Genomic DNA, 13,133 nt, shown 5'->3' on the forward strand with positions numbered 1-13,133 from the left:
CTTCCCCTATGATTCCCAGTTTGCCCTACTAATTATCTACACTGAACGAAACCTCTCTGACTTCAAAATCCCTAATATGTAAGAGGCTGCCAGGTAGAACAGAGTCTTCCTCCAATATCTTCATTGAGATGGAAGGTGGTTTATTTCTTCAACCACAATGAGGATATTGCCCTGCCTCTCCGCTGTTCTACTGCAGAACATGCCAAGAAGATTTTTCCTGCACTACTTTTTTTTTTCGGAGCTCTCATTTTCTACTTGGCAACCACAGCTTCTATTTGGACAACTGGTTTCCCTTTTGTCCTGTTGGTGTCTTATGGACCTTCCAACAAAAAGCATCTGTATCTCAGATTTGCAAGGCCAATCAATCCTCTGTTCACACGTTCTCTAGGTTTTACCAGGTGGATGGTCAGGCCTCAGCTGTTGAGAGCTTCGCCTGCAAGATGCTTCAAGCTGTCATCTGAGCATTTTTATGATTCCTTAACCCCTATTTTTTTGTGGGCCTGTGGCAGTTCTAATTGCTATGTTGTGTTGTTGCCCACCCCTCACTCCTTACTGAAGGAATTTACAGGTAAGTAAAAAAAAAAAAAATTTCCCTTTTTTTGTTTTTTGTTTTTTTCTTTTGCAGTTTATAGCTTGTTTTATCAGATTTTAAAAAAAGTTAAATCTCAGCGAGCCATTTTTGTTAATAAAAATTTTTTAAGCAATGTGTTTTTTTTTTTTTTAAATTCCTCTTTGCAGGAATCTAGTTACAACTATAGCAGCAAATCTCCAATGGGTGAAAATCATGGCAATTCATATACATCAGGGGTAAGGATAAAGGAGGAACCGATGGATGAAGATTATGAACGGGCCTTGGCACCTGCTACCACCGATGTGGAGAAAGTCAAAGAGGAGCCAGATAACTCTGAGGTAAAAATATATAGCACCTATATCTAAAATCTTCTATTCCTGTTTTACATGTATACATGTACCCTTACCACTGTCAACTGCATACAACCACCACCGAAATAATGAGAGCATATCACTTTTATTACGAATCTACCTTGTCTTGACTGTTCTGGTATTCGTTCTGTTTGATTTTGTTTCTAGCTGGCAGAAATTGGTATGCATTTGCAAAATATTTAAAGAAACTCCAGGAATAAAATTAATTTAAACACATACTCTGTACCAGCTTGGCTCAAACAAATAATTCAGATGCCTACTCTGTGATATCATTGGCTCCTCCTCCCCTAGGTCAGTTAGAGAACACCTTGTATAAATTGAAAAACTACAAAGCTTCTCCTGAGTGGAAGTTGCATGAGCGCACTTTAAAAAAGACAACACTTACTACTGCATAGGCTACCCCAGCTTCAGCACTGGCCACATGAAGGTTGCATCGGGATAATTTGGGTGAAGTTGGGCCAGAGTAAGTCTTTAAACCAGTGGTCTTCAAACTGCGGCCCGGGGAACGGATGTGGCCCTTTGTTTGCTTTTATCCAGGCCTTGGGGCACTAGTCCTCCTACAGACATCAACAATGGGGCATAATTCATGTCACTGATTCCAGCAAAAAAGGCACAATTCCTATCAAAGACCCCAACAGTGGGCCACTATTCCGCCCACTGACACCAATGGCAGGGCACTCTTCTTCCCAATGGCACCAACGATGGGCCACTATTCCTTCCCTTAATACCAACAATGGGGCAATATTCCTCCCACTGATACCCATATTGGAGCACTATTCCTCATACCAGTGACGGGGCTGTATTTCCCCCGCTGATACCAATGATGGGGCACTATTCCTTCCTCTGATACCAGTGATTGGGCACTATTCCTCTCGCTGATACCAATGATGGGGCACTATTCCTCCCGCTGATACCAATGATGGGGCACTATTCCTCCCGATGATACCAATGATGGGGCACTATTCCTCCCGCTGATACCAATGATGGGGAATTGTTTACTTCCATTCACACCAGGGCATTTTCTACTCTCATTGGCCACAGTCCGGCCCTTTTTGAAATTTTAGGATAGTAAACTGGCTCTTTGCTCAGAAACTTTGGAGACCCCTGCTTTAACCGCTTCCCGCTTGCCATACAAGGAAATGACGGATGGGTGGTGGGTCTCTCATTCTTGGAGGACGACATATGATGTCCTCCAATTCCAACCGTGCGTGTGTGCCCCTGGGGGCGCGCAGCGTGATGATCGGTGGTGCACGGTGTCTCTGGGTCAAAAGAGTCGATGACTTTGGCTCTGTCATGTGATCAGCTGTGTCCATTCACAACTGGTCACATGTAAATAAGGAAATGCCGGTTATCGGCATTCCTCTTCTAACGAGGTGTCACGCTGATAGCTCGAGAGGAGAGCCGGTAAGTGGCATTCCTCAGAGGGGCCATCTACATTGATCATCAGAGCACTGGTGATCAGTACCCTGATGATCAGTGTAACCCCATCAGTGCCACTTTTCAGTGCCCATCAATGCCACCTGCCCGTGCCTACCAGTGCACAACAATGCCACATATCTGTGCCCATCTGAGCTGCCTTTCAGTGCCACCTATGAGTGCTGCCAATCAGTGCCGCCTATCAGTGCCCGTCACTGCTGCCTATCAGTGCCATAAATGAGTACTGCCTTTCAGTGCCTCCTCATCAGTGCAAACTATCAGTGCCCATCACTGCAGCCTCATTAGCGCACATCAGTGAAGGAAAAAAATTACTAGTATACAAAATTTTATAACCGAAACTAAGTAAAAAAAACTTTTTTTCCCAAAACTTTTCAGTTGTTTTTGGTTTGTTTAGCAAAAAATAAAAAACCCAGTGGTGATTAAATACCACCAAAAGAAAGCTCTATCTGTCTCAAAAAAATTATAAAAATTTCATATGGATGCAGTGTTGCATGAGCACGCAATTGTCATCCAAAGTGCGACAGCGCTGAAAGCTGAAAATTGGCCTGGGCAGGAAGGGGGTGAAGGTGCCCGGTAGACAAGTGGTTAAACTAATTTCTTTCCTGGAGATAGGTACATTGGTTCACTTACATTGAGTAATAGAATATAAAGCTGTATTGATATTGTAATAAGGATTGTAAAGGGATAAGGTGAAATGAAAGTTAAAGTAGAAAAACCTATATCTTATTTTTTGCCTTTATTCTCCACAGGAATATTCCCAGCAACCCAAAGTTTCTGATGGGGAACTGAAAATCAGTGCAGTGTTTTCAGTCAGTGGCAGCCCCCTAGGTGAGTTGTTTTTTTTTGTTTTTTGTTTTTTTTTTTTGTGGCGTAATAAGAGATGTACAATTTTTTTCCTCTAAAGCTAGTTCTCTAATAGAAGTCAAATTAGTTGTCCTGTGACATATACTGCTCTACTGTACTGTGTGTTCACCTCAGTGTATTTTGGCTTAGTTAACTTTTTTTTTTTTCTTTTTTTTTTTTTACTCTTTAAAGCCCCTCAGCTTTCAAGTGGAATACAGACTCCACTAAGCTCTCCAGGTTTGAATAAGTCTCTTCCTGCAGTTCCTGCGGTCCCTGCAGTCCCCGCAGTCCCTGCAGTCCCCACAACCTCTGTCAGGGTCTCCTGTTCAGGCTGCAAAAAGGTTCTTCAAAAAGGACAGACAGCATACCAACGTAAGGGATCTACACAACTTTTCTGTTCCACTCTCTGCCTTACTGGCTACAATGTGCCCCCCGCCCGACCACCCATGCCTGCTACCACCAGGAAGACATGTTCCAGCTGCTCAAAGTAAGTTGTATTTAATTTTTTTAAGGTACAGATAAGAGAAAAATCAAGCATTTTTAAACATTCCAATCTGTTCCATGCCAAACATTTGTAATGAGAATCAAATTATGTGTACCAACCAAGAGGGAACGTTGTTTATACTTATCTGCTCTCTCTCAGTATAGTTCATGTAGGTGCTGGAATAGTTTTGTAGCTTAAAAGAAAAAAAGTTGAGATTCTGAGAATTCATAACCAACTATGATAAAGAGGAGCCAAGTAGACAATGGAATCCAGGATCTAATAGAAAGAGAAAGAGGATGGAAAAGGAGAGAGGTAGCAAACAATTTAGGGGAAAAGGGGAATGTCGAGAATCGGGTGGAAAAAAAATGGTACAGGACACCAGCCTGCACCTCAGCTGATCCCCACCCTATTTTGTTTTTGTTTTTTTTCTAAAAATTATAGTTTTACAGAAGAATTAAAATTTGACTCTGGGCTCAGATCTCAGTAGCAAAAGGTGCATTCACACCTGCGTATGCACTTGCTCTCCGATTTAGATGCTAGAACCCCAAATTAGGGTTCCTGTGATTAGTTGCGGGAGGCAGCCTCATTCGAAAGCAACTCCTGCAGCTAAGCATGGCAACTCGTGCAGCGATCACGGAAACACAGCTCAGGACAAAGGGCGGGAGAAGGAGCTGGACAAATTAAATTTTCATATTAACCTGCAGGTGATTGGTTGCTAAGACTGACTTAGCAACCAATCACCTGCGGGTTAATTTGACCAGCTCCTCCTCCTGTCCTCCGTCCTGAGCTCTGCTGTCTTCCGCTGTGCACTGAGGATATCAGCAGCAGTGGGGTGGGGGAGGAAGAGGGACCTGTTTGCAGTATACCTGTCTCCTGCCTGTGGTCGACAGACTGTGATCGACGGGTTGCAGACCCCCGCTTTAAACCTTTTTGACTTGAATGGACACAGCCTTCTTGGCTTCACTCTGATAGTGTGGAACAGCTTTTTCCTTTTGAAAGGACCTTGGCAGAGAAATGGTCTCTACGTGTTGTGGATTCCTCTGTTTATATACCTTAACAGGCATACCCCCCTGAAGTTGAGGATATCACTGTCTTTAAGGACTTCACTGACAGACAGTTGGAATCTCTGTTTAAGTCTTGGTTTCAGTTAACTGTGCTACTCCAAACCCCCTTTTTTTTTTTTTTTTTTTTTTTTTTTTGGAAGTCTGAATTGTCAAACCAACTCGCAATGGATCATATCCTTTAGGAGGGACCTATGCAACGCAAGGCAATGTTCTTGTATTTTTCATCTTTTGAATCAATTGTCTGAAGCAGTGTGGTTCAGTTGTGATGTTTCTTGGAAACATCTAAGCATCTATCTCTCATGGGAATGATGTTTGTTCAAATGCTGGCTCTGTGCATGAGATGTTGTGGACTCATTTAAGGAATACTTTATTCGTTCACCATGGGTTAAATGCAGCTACCTTTAGATGATTGGATACTGTTAAACGTGCTATGGCTGCCCAGAGAGCGCAGCACATAACCCTGCCCATTTAGTGAGACTCCAGGTTTTTCGGTATTGTCCTTAGGTGACCTAATTTCTCTGAAGAACCCTTTTAAACTATTCAGATTCTTTGACACATCTATCAAGATCTGTCTGCTTTCTGCACTGATTATTGAAAATACTGCAAGAAGAGCTATTGTCAATGAAGAGCAAGCCAAGCAAGTTTGTAGCCAAGACCTAAGGTCTTCTGGCCTTTGCAGTGATTCTTTAGACTTGAATGAAGCAGATTTATGTTTTCTCTCTGTTGAAAAGCACCCCTTGACTGCTGCGTAAGATAGAGGAGGAAAGAGTTCCAGTGATTCTTCCAGAAGAACCTCGTACATAGATACACAATAGTCTTCTGGTAGACAAGCCTTGGCCTCTTCCAAACGAACCAGACCTTCTAGCCCCTGTTCTATCTTGCCTCTCTGTCACTGGCTTAAATGACATAACTATTGAAAGTCCCACACCTTATCCAAAGCAAGAAAATCCAACTCCTCCAAGATTTACCATTGAACATGGAAGCCTTTCTTTACATTTTCATACATAATGTGCTACAGGCTGCTCAGTACAATTGAAGCCTTCCTGACTTGTTTGTTACATTGGCCTGTTTCCCAGTCCTCAACTAGACTGCTTTTGGACATCCCATGGTAAAATCTAAAGATCCTGTACTGTGCTGTATGTGACACAGGATCTTTAGTATTTAGCATTAATTACATGCAGCAAGCTTTAGGTAATTGGAGAGTGGCAAAAAAAAAAAAAACTTCTAAGACACCCTCCCACTCCAAGTTAGCCTTCTTTGCCTGCTGGTGTCCTTGGGTAATGACCCCTTCTTTCTACTGAGAGAAGCTTACTGCCTATAGGGAAGTCATACTAACAGAAGGCGCAGGGCTCAGTGTCCTGTATTGTACTCCAAGAAATGGAGTTTATTCCTTATCCTAAAATAATTTTCTAGAAGATACAGATTTAGTCAGGAAATGGGTAAAATGAGAGTATTTCTACCACCTACAGGAAAAATTGACTCTAATCAAATAAAAAAAACAAAAAACTGGTTTTATGTTTTTTTTTTTTCCCCCAAATTTTTCAGTATTTTTTTAAATTTTTATAGCAAAACATAAAAAAAACCCTGGTTGTGATTAAATACCACCAAAAGTAATCTCTATCTGTCCTAACAAAATGATAAAAATTTAATTTGGGTACAGTGTACTGAGTAATTGTAATTCAGCTCTTAAAATCTGAAAATTGGCCTGGGCAAGAACTGGGTGAAAGTGTCCATGGCTTTGTTTGATCACATTAGATTAGATGACCACCCAGAAAGTGAAACCAATGAAACAAAGGCAATCGTATTGTGCAAAACTTTAGAATTTTGATCAGGAGCGATGATTTTTTCCTATGACCAACAACTCTAAACAGACTATCATTTGACGAATTTACAGCACAGATGGAGAAAAAAAAAATCTGCCTGTTGTCCGCATCGGCGATGTCAGCTGCCAACACATCTGCTATATTGTTTGAGGATGTAAACAAATCAACTTGTCCAGGGACATAGGAGACTTTCTAAATGGTAACGATGTTAAGCTGTAAGCTCCTATAGTAACATTGAGCAAATAGAATCGTTTTGAATGTAGAGACATTGAACCACTGAACTCGCATACAGATGACACTTTTGTCATCTTCTCCTGGGCTGGGAAAACTTTGGCTGAAAGAGTATCCAGAAGATCCAAGTGATGCGATGGAATCTGAGATGACTTGTGGCAGTTGAGAATCAAAATCTCCCAGAAGAAAAGGCCTAAAGCAGGCCATAGACTTGGAGAAAACCGGCTTTTTTTTTTTTTTTTTCTTAGAAAATCATAAAATCGGTCGTTCAGTCGGCCGACGTTACTACCATTGTAAAAAAAAAGTCGGCTGGTTTTCTTCCCGCCTACAGCCAGCAATTAATATAATAACGGTGTCCCTGCATAGAGCCCTGCTATTATATTTGGCAGAAGAAATAGATTATGCATAAGAAGAAGAAACAACATTGTATCTATTTGTACTTGGATAGAAACATCTGTATCCGAAATGGATACAAATAGATACAATGTTGCAACTTTTTCTCCAAAATCTATTTCTTCTTCTTCTCCTCCTGCAAAATCTATTTCTCCTCCTCCCTCCCTCCTTCCTCCTTCCTCCCTCCCTCCTTCCTCCTTCCTCCCTCCCTCCTTCCTCCTTCCTCCCTCCTTCTTCCTTCCTCCCTCCTTCTTCCTTCCTCTTCCTCCTTCTTCTTTGAAAATCTGCAAAAAGAACGGCCGATTTGACCATAATCCCTACTCAAACACCTATATTAAACTAAAGAAATTGGTTATGGATTCAACCAGGACTCATGGGGTTTTTTTATACATATGTAAATACTTCATAGTGTACTGACATAGATACACAGGCTGATGGTAAAAAGGTTATTCAATGAACGACTTTAATGAAAAAACATCTTTAAAAACATAAAAAAAAACAATAAAGCACCACAGTACACAGATCCCATACTAAACCCCTATAATTGGGGAACATAGTGAACCAAACATTGATATATGTATCATTCCAAACTCTATCAGCTCCATATTGCAGGGTAGAACCAGTGGAGTCCCCCATTATGAGAGTCAGTTCATGAATTGTAGTAACGTGCCTTTCAAAAGTGACATGCATGGTAAATGAGATGCTATGTCAACCTCTCTCATGTATTAAATGGATGACTCCGAGCGTCTTGTAATAAATTATTGCAGAGCCCAAATTGAAGCCAGTGACTGATTGTAGTCCAGAGGAGGAAACAGGTTAAACTTGAGTATAATGTGGTATAGGTTGCTGCACATCTTCACCCCCCTCTAGCACCCAAAGGGGATAAGGGTGCCGTCCCAGGGAGGATTAGAATGGACAAGACCTCCCTCATACATGAACAGTGTTAGTCTTCAAATGGCAATGATATAGACAAGTGAAGGAGCAGTCCCTTCGATATGTATGGTAATATCTTCACCCCCCCTCTAGCACCCAAAGGAATAAGGGTGCCGTCCCACGAAGGATTTGATTGAACAAGGCCTCCCTCATACATAGACCAAATTGAATCTTCCAATAGTAACTGTATGAATATATGAAAGGAGCAGTTCCCAGGAACATACTAGAGCATGGGTCCCTTTTAAGTAAAAACATTTTATGTTGACTGGCACATTTTATGTTAAGGGACACTATGACGAGCACATTTTATGTTAAGGGGCACTCTGATGGGCACATTTTATGTTAAGGGGAACTCTGATTATTATACAGTATTTATATGGCGCTAAAAGGTTTGCTCAGCGCTGTACTTTATAGTGGGGGACAGAACATGAGACAATACAGTAACCAAACAAAACACGAGGGGTCAAGGGCCCTGCTGTTTCGAGCTTACAATCTAGGATGAGCTTAATATAAGAAAAGAAAGTTGCCATCATAGATAGGTGCAATCACCTGATCATATATAATCCCCGTCTCACTTCATATATAAGGTGTGGATTTTAAACCAAATAGCATATGAAAAGAAATTAGCAGCTGACTAGTGCAGACTTGCCAAAAAGTGGTTTATTATAAATCCTATGTGGAGTAATAATGACTAAATTAGTGAATGCTAAATATTTTTATTTATTTAGATCACATAGATCATGAAAAAGGTTGACATTTAATCATGGTGAACAGTGTGCAATCATAAAAATAAAAAACAAAAAAAGTTCTGCGTTTTCCACTTAGCTGCATGTGTATCTAGTAAACCAGATAAGAAAAGCAAAGACTTCTGTATTCATCAATAGGAGAGTTCAAATAAAGAATCCAGGTATGATTACAACTTCTTAATGTCAAAGTTAGTGTCCTTATCAGTTCCTCAAATTGGGTAATCAAAGTTTGCATAATAAACTTCCTGGAAATTAAATAGATGAATAAATAATGAATACATGAAGATCTAGAATAGGCTATATCACTGTCATTGACCTGCTACAATAATTGCTTGAATAGAAATCAATAAACTGTCAAAATTGCATCTTGTTACCTTCTTTGTAGATGTTCAACATCATTAGAGTGATTAGCTGTAGTTTCACATAATGTGGCTATGACCAGTGGGCCAATGTTCAAAAAATTAGTGATTTGGCTTCTAGAATAAACAAAATTTGTTAATTATATGATTGTGAAAAACATCAATGTAGTGAATGAAAAAAATGTATAATTACCATATTGGAAACCAAAATATTCACACTGATGAATACATTTGCATAAGTATGCATTCTGCAGTTAACCAAGAGATGCGATCTCCTTTAAATCCAAAAATTGCTTTTTTTCTAATGTGCCCAAAAATGGGTTCCAAAAAGTCCTCTTAGTATGACAGCAAGTGCAGTTCCTTTAGGAATACAAGGGACAATTGTCCCGTATAGCGTTAAAATACTAATAAGATGATACTCAATTCACCTATAAAGGCCCTCAAATTTCTCTCAATGAGAGCACTAGAATACCCAGTTGCGGCATGAGATATAACAATCCCGTATCAAAAATATTAGCAGAATCTGACTTGGCTCTATTCAGAGGTACTTGCCACCGGTGGAAGTGAACTAAGCCACTTTAGATATGCAAAAAACTCCTGGGAGTAATAACTTAGTGGTTTTCCGCCTTGCCTCATGTTTATACCAAGATGGAGACACGTTACTTCTTTCCCCTCATGGACACCACAGCATGGAAGAATGTAGAGCGTGATGATGTCACTACGTTGACGCGTTTCGTCCGCCAATCATTGCAGACTTCGTCAGAACTGGGAGGAGACAACTCATCCATTGCCTTTTATAGTGCATTAATTGCATCCTTTCGTTACTATGTCGCCCTCTTGTGTTGAAATGTCATCACTACATTCAGTCCAAAATGAAGTAAAAATACATATGATTGATCAAGAACATCAGAAAAAATGGCCAAAAAAATGTAAACAAATTTCAGATAGTGTTTTTATTTGTTCAATAGCATCAGATAAATATATAGGTTCATTAAACTATATTTATTATAACAATTTTCCAGAGATTCTTTAGTTTATTTAATCCAGATTGAAATTGAAATAACTAAGGATTTAATTCAAAAATACTTTAAAATTTAGTTCAGTATTTAATCCATGTGGTAATAAAGTACCTAATGTGTATATCCAAAACTTTTCTTTTTGTAAAAGTATTTTATCAAAGTCTCCTCTCCTTGGTCTAAAAGTAAAAGGAATTTTCCTTTTGAATATTTCACCATCAGTTTATGATCTTTTGGTTTTTCCTATGTACAATTTTTTACATGGACATTCTATCATATATACCACTTTACTGCTAGAGCAATTTATAAAATGTTGAACTTTGAAGGTTTGGGATTAATCTATATTGTGAAATTGATTAGTTTTATGTACATCTGACAGTGGCCACATGGATACATTCCTGTAACTTTATTCATTTTAGTTAGCCAATTTTCTCTAGGAACCTTTTTGAACTCTGATTGAACCAGAATATCATTCAAATTGGAAGTTCTTTTCACAACCATCTGTGGTTTATCCCCTACAATTTGTGCTATCCCTGGATTCATAGTTAATAAATGCCAATGAGAATTAAAAACGTTTTTTAACCTCATTCCATTCTTGTCAAAATTTAGTTATGAACCTCACTGGTTCATTTTGTGGTTTATCATCAATTTTTTCCAAATTAACATTGGTAATCAAATCCTTTCTAGTTTTACATGAGGCCTTACGTTTTGCTCTTCTCAAAGTTCTATGAGAGTAGCCCCTTTCTCTAAACCTTTGATAATGTTTTATTGCTTCCGTTTTATATTGCATTTCATCTGTACAGTTTCTTTTAATCCTCAAAAATTGACCTATCTTTGTTGCCAAGATATTCCCATGGATTGAGATGGATAAATCCAAAAACGAGATTTCCTCATCATCAAAGATATATGTTAATTTTATATTTCTATCATTTAAATTCAGATCTACCAGAAAGCTTTTTAATTGTTCGATCTCTCTATCCCAAACCACTAAAATATCATCAATATATCTTAGCCACTTTACAACATGTTTTTTTAAACATGGATGCTGTATATACTAGATCATTCTCCCATAGTCCAAAGTGGAGACAGGCATAAGCTGGGGCCCAAGGGGCTCCCATTGACGTGCCACAGATTTGTTGATAAAATGTACCCAAAAATTGAAAACAATTATGCGTTTGTAAAATTTCTAGAAGATCAAGGATCAGTTCATTCTGAGCTCCCATTTCTGGAAATTGTGCCTCTAAAAAGTAAGCTACTGCCCTCAATCCCCACTTATGGGGAATTGAGGTATATAAGGACTCAACATCTATACCAACTAATAATGCCCCATCAGGGACTTTAATATCTTCAATTTTGGATAAGACATCCCTTGTATCTTTAACGTATGATTTTAATCCAGTTACTAAATACTTTATAATATTATCTATAAATTTACTAACAGTTTCTAATGGGCCTTCTACTGCCGACACTATCGGATGCGCTGGTGGCTGAGATGGATTTTTATGTATTTTTGGAATCGCGATCAAAATCATTTTGCATTCACTAATTTAGTGATTATTACTCCGCATAGAACTCTGATGAGCACATTTTATGTTAAGGGGCACTCTGATGGGCACATTTTATGTGAAGGGGGCACAAATGGGCACATACTGTGGAAAGGGCACTCTGATGGGGAATACGATAGAAAGGGGCACTCTGATGGGGAAATATGATGAAAATGGGTACTTTGAGTGTAAGGGGGCACTCGGACCAGGATACCTGATGTAAAGGGGCATTCTGATGGGAACACTTGATGTGATGGGAATACATGATGTAAAGTTGCACTCTGATAGCGACACCTAATGTAAGGGGGCACACTGATGGGCACATCCTATTCGGACCTCGGCCAGAAGAAAATTTTAGTGACTGGACCTCCTTGAATTTTAATTACGTACCCCTGCCCTTGGGGCTTTCCCCCAGTTTTAATGTGCCTAGTGTCCATTTCTCCTGTACATGGTAGTATAATCCTGGGTTGCTTAATAAAGCAATGTTCATCAGTGGAAAATAGGATTTTACAGCTGGTACAAGAAGAAAAGAAAATTATTTTCCTGAGGACAAATAGACACAGGCAGTTTCACAAGACAGTGTATTGCTGCACCTAGGCTGACAGGTTGTTGTGGGCATCTGTCTCTAACCACCGAATGTGTGAACAGCAGCAACTCCTGTCAGCCTGCTATTGCTTTTTACAGGCTAAGTGGCTGCATCTGTCGCAGACGACCACAACCACTTTGTTCAGCTGTTCCAATTAAAGTGTTACTAAACCCACAACTGTAACATCAGTCTGTATATGCAAAAAGCATGCTTGTTATACTCACTGTGGAACCTAAGGGGTTAATCCTCTGCATTGTGTAAAAAGGATGTTTGATCTTGACTTCTCTGATCCTCCCCTTCCAGTGCCCCCCTCTTATCTCCTTGTGTGGAGACACTGCGCATGCTCCATTTGGTGTGTATTGCTAGAGAGGTTTTTTCTTGGGAGAGTGTATATGTGATCAGCAAGTTCTGCATCCTCCTAGAGAACTCCTACAAGCTTTAACCAGGGCTTTGCTGTATACTGATAGAAGTCACAAGACTGCTCTAACTACTGATGAGAAAAGAATTTAGCAGTTTATATTTACTAAAATAATTGCATTTTTATGTTCTGTGTACGGTTGGAGACCATATATAGTGAATACAGGGTCCTTGATTTAGTAATACTTATATATTTTTTTTTCCCAAAAAAAATTGTCGGTCTTTTTTTGTTTATAGCGCAAAAAATAAAAGCTAAAAACTGCACAGGGGATCAAATATCACCGAAAAAAAGCTGGGGGGAAAAAAGGACATAAA

General features: G+C 39.5%; 1 protein-coding gene across 3 annotated transcripts in view; it reads left to right on the plus strand.

Moving 5' to 3' along the window:
* ZMYM4 (zinc finger MYM-type containing 4) overlaps nucleotides 1-13,133 on the plus strand; it is a 127,626-nt gene that overhangs the window by 35,818 nt on the left and 78,675 nt on the right. For all 3 annotated transcript variants that reach the window (XM_089686332.1, XM_089686331.1, XM_089686333.1), the window contains exons 4-6: nucleotides 739-909; nucleotides 3,129-3,207; nucleotides 3,415-3,709. In XM_089686332.1, the coding sequence (XP_089542458.1) occupies nucleotides 739-909; nucleotides 3,129-3,207; nucleotides 3,415-3,709 (545 nt within the window). The remainder of the gene's footprint in view (nucleotides 1-738; nucleotides 910-3,128; nucleotides 3,208-3,414; nucleotides 3,710-13,133) is intronic.

Source organism: Staurois parvus, unplaced genomic scaffold (assembly GCF_062004578.1).
Source record: "Staurois parvus isolate SC_StPar_1 unplaced genomic scaffold, SC_StPar_1.0 ptg000394l, whole genome shotgun sequence".
In the NCBI taxonomy this organism is placed as follows: Eukaryota; Metazoa; Chordata; class Amphibia; order Anura; family Ranidae; genus Staurois; species Staurois parvus.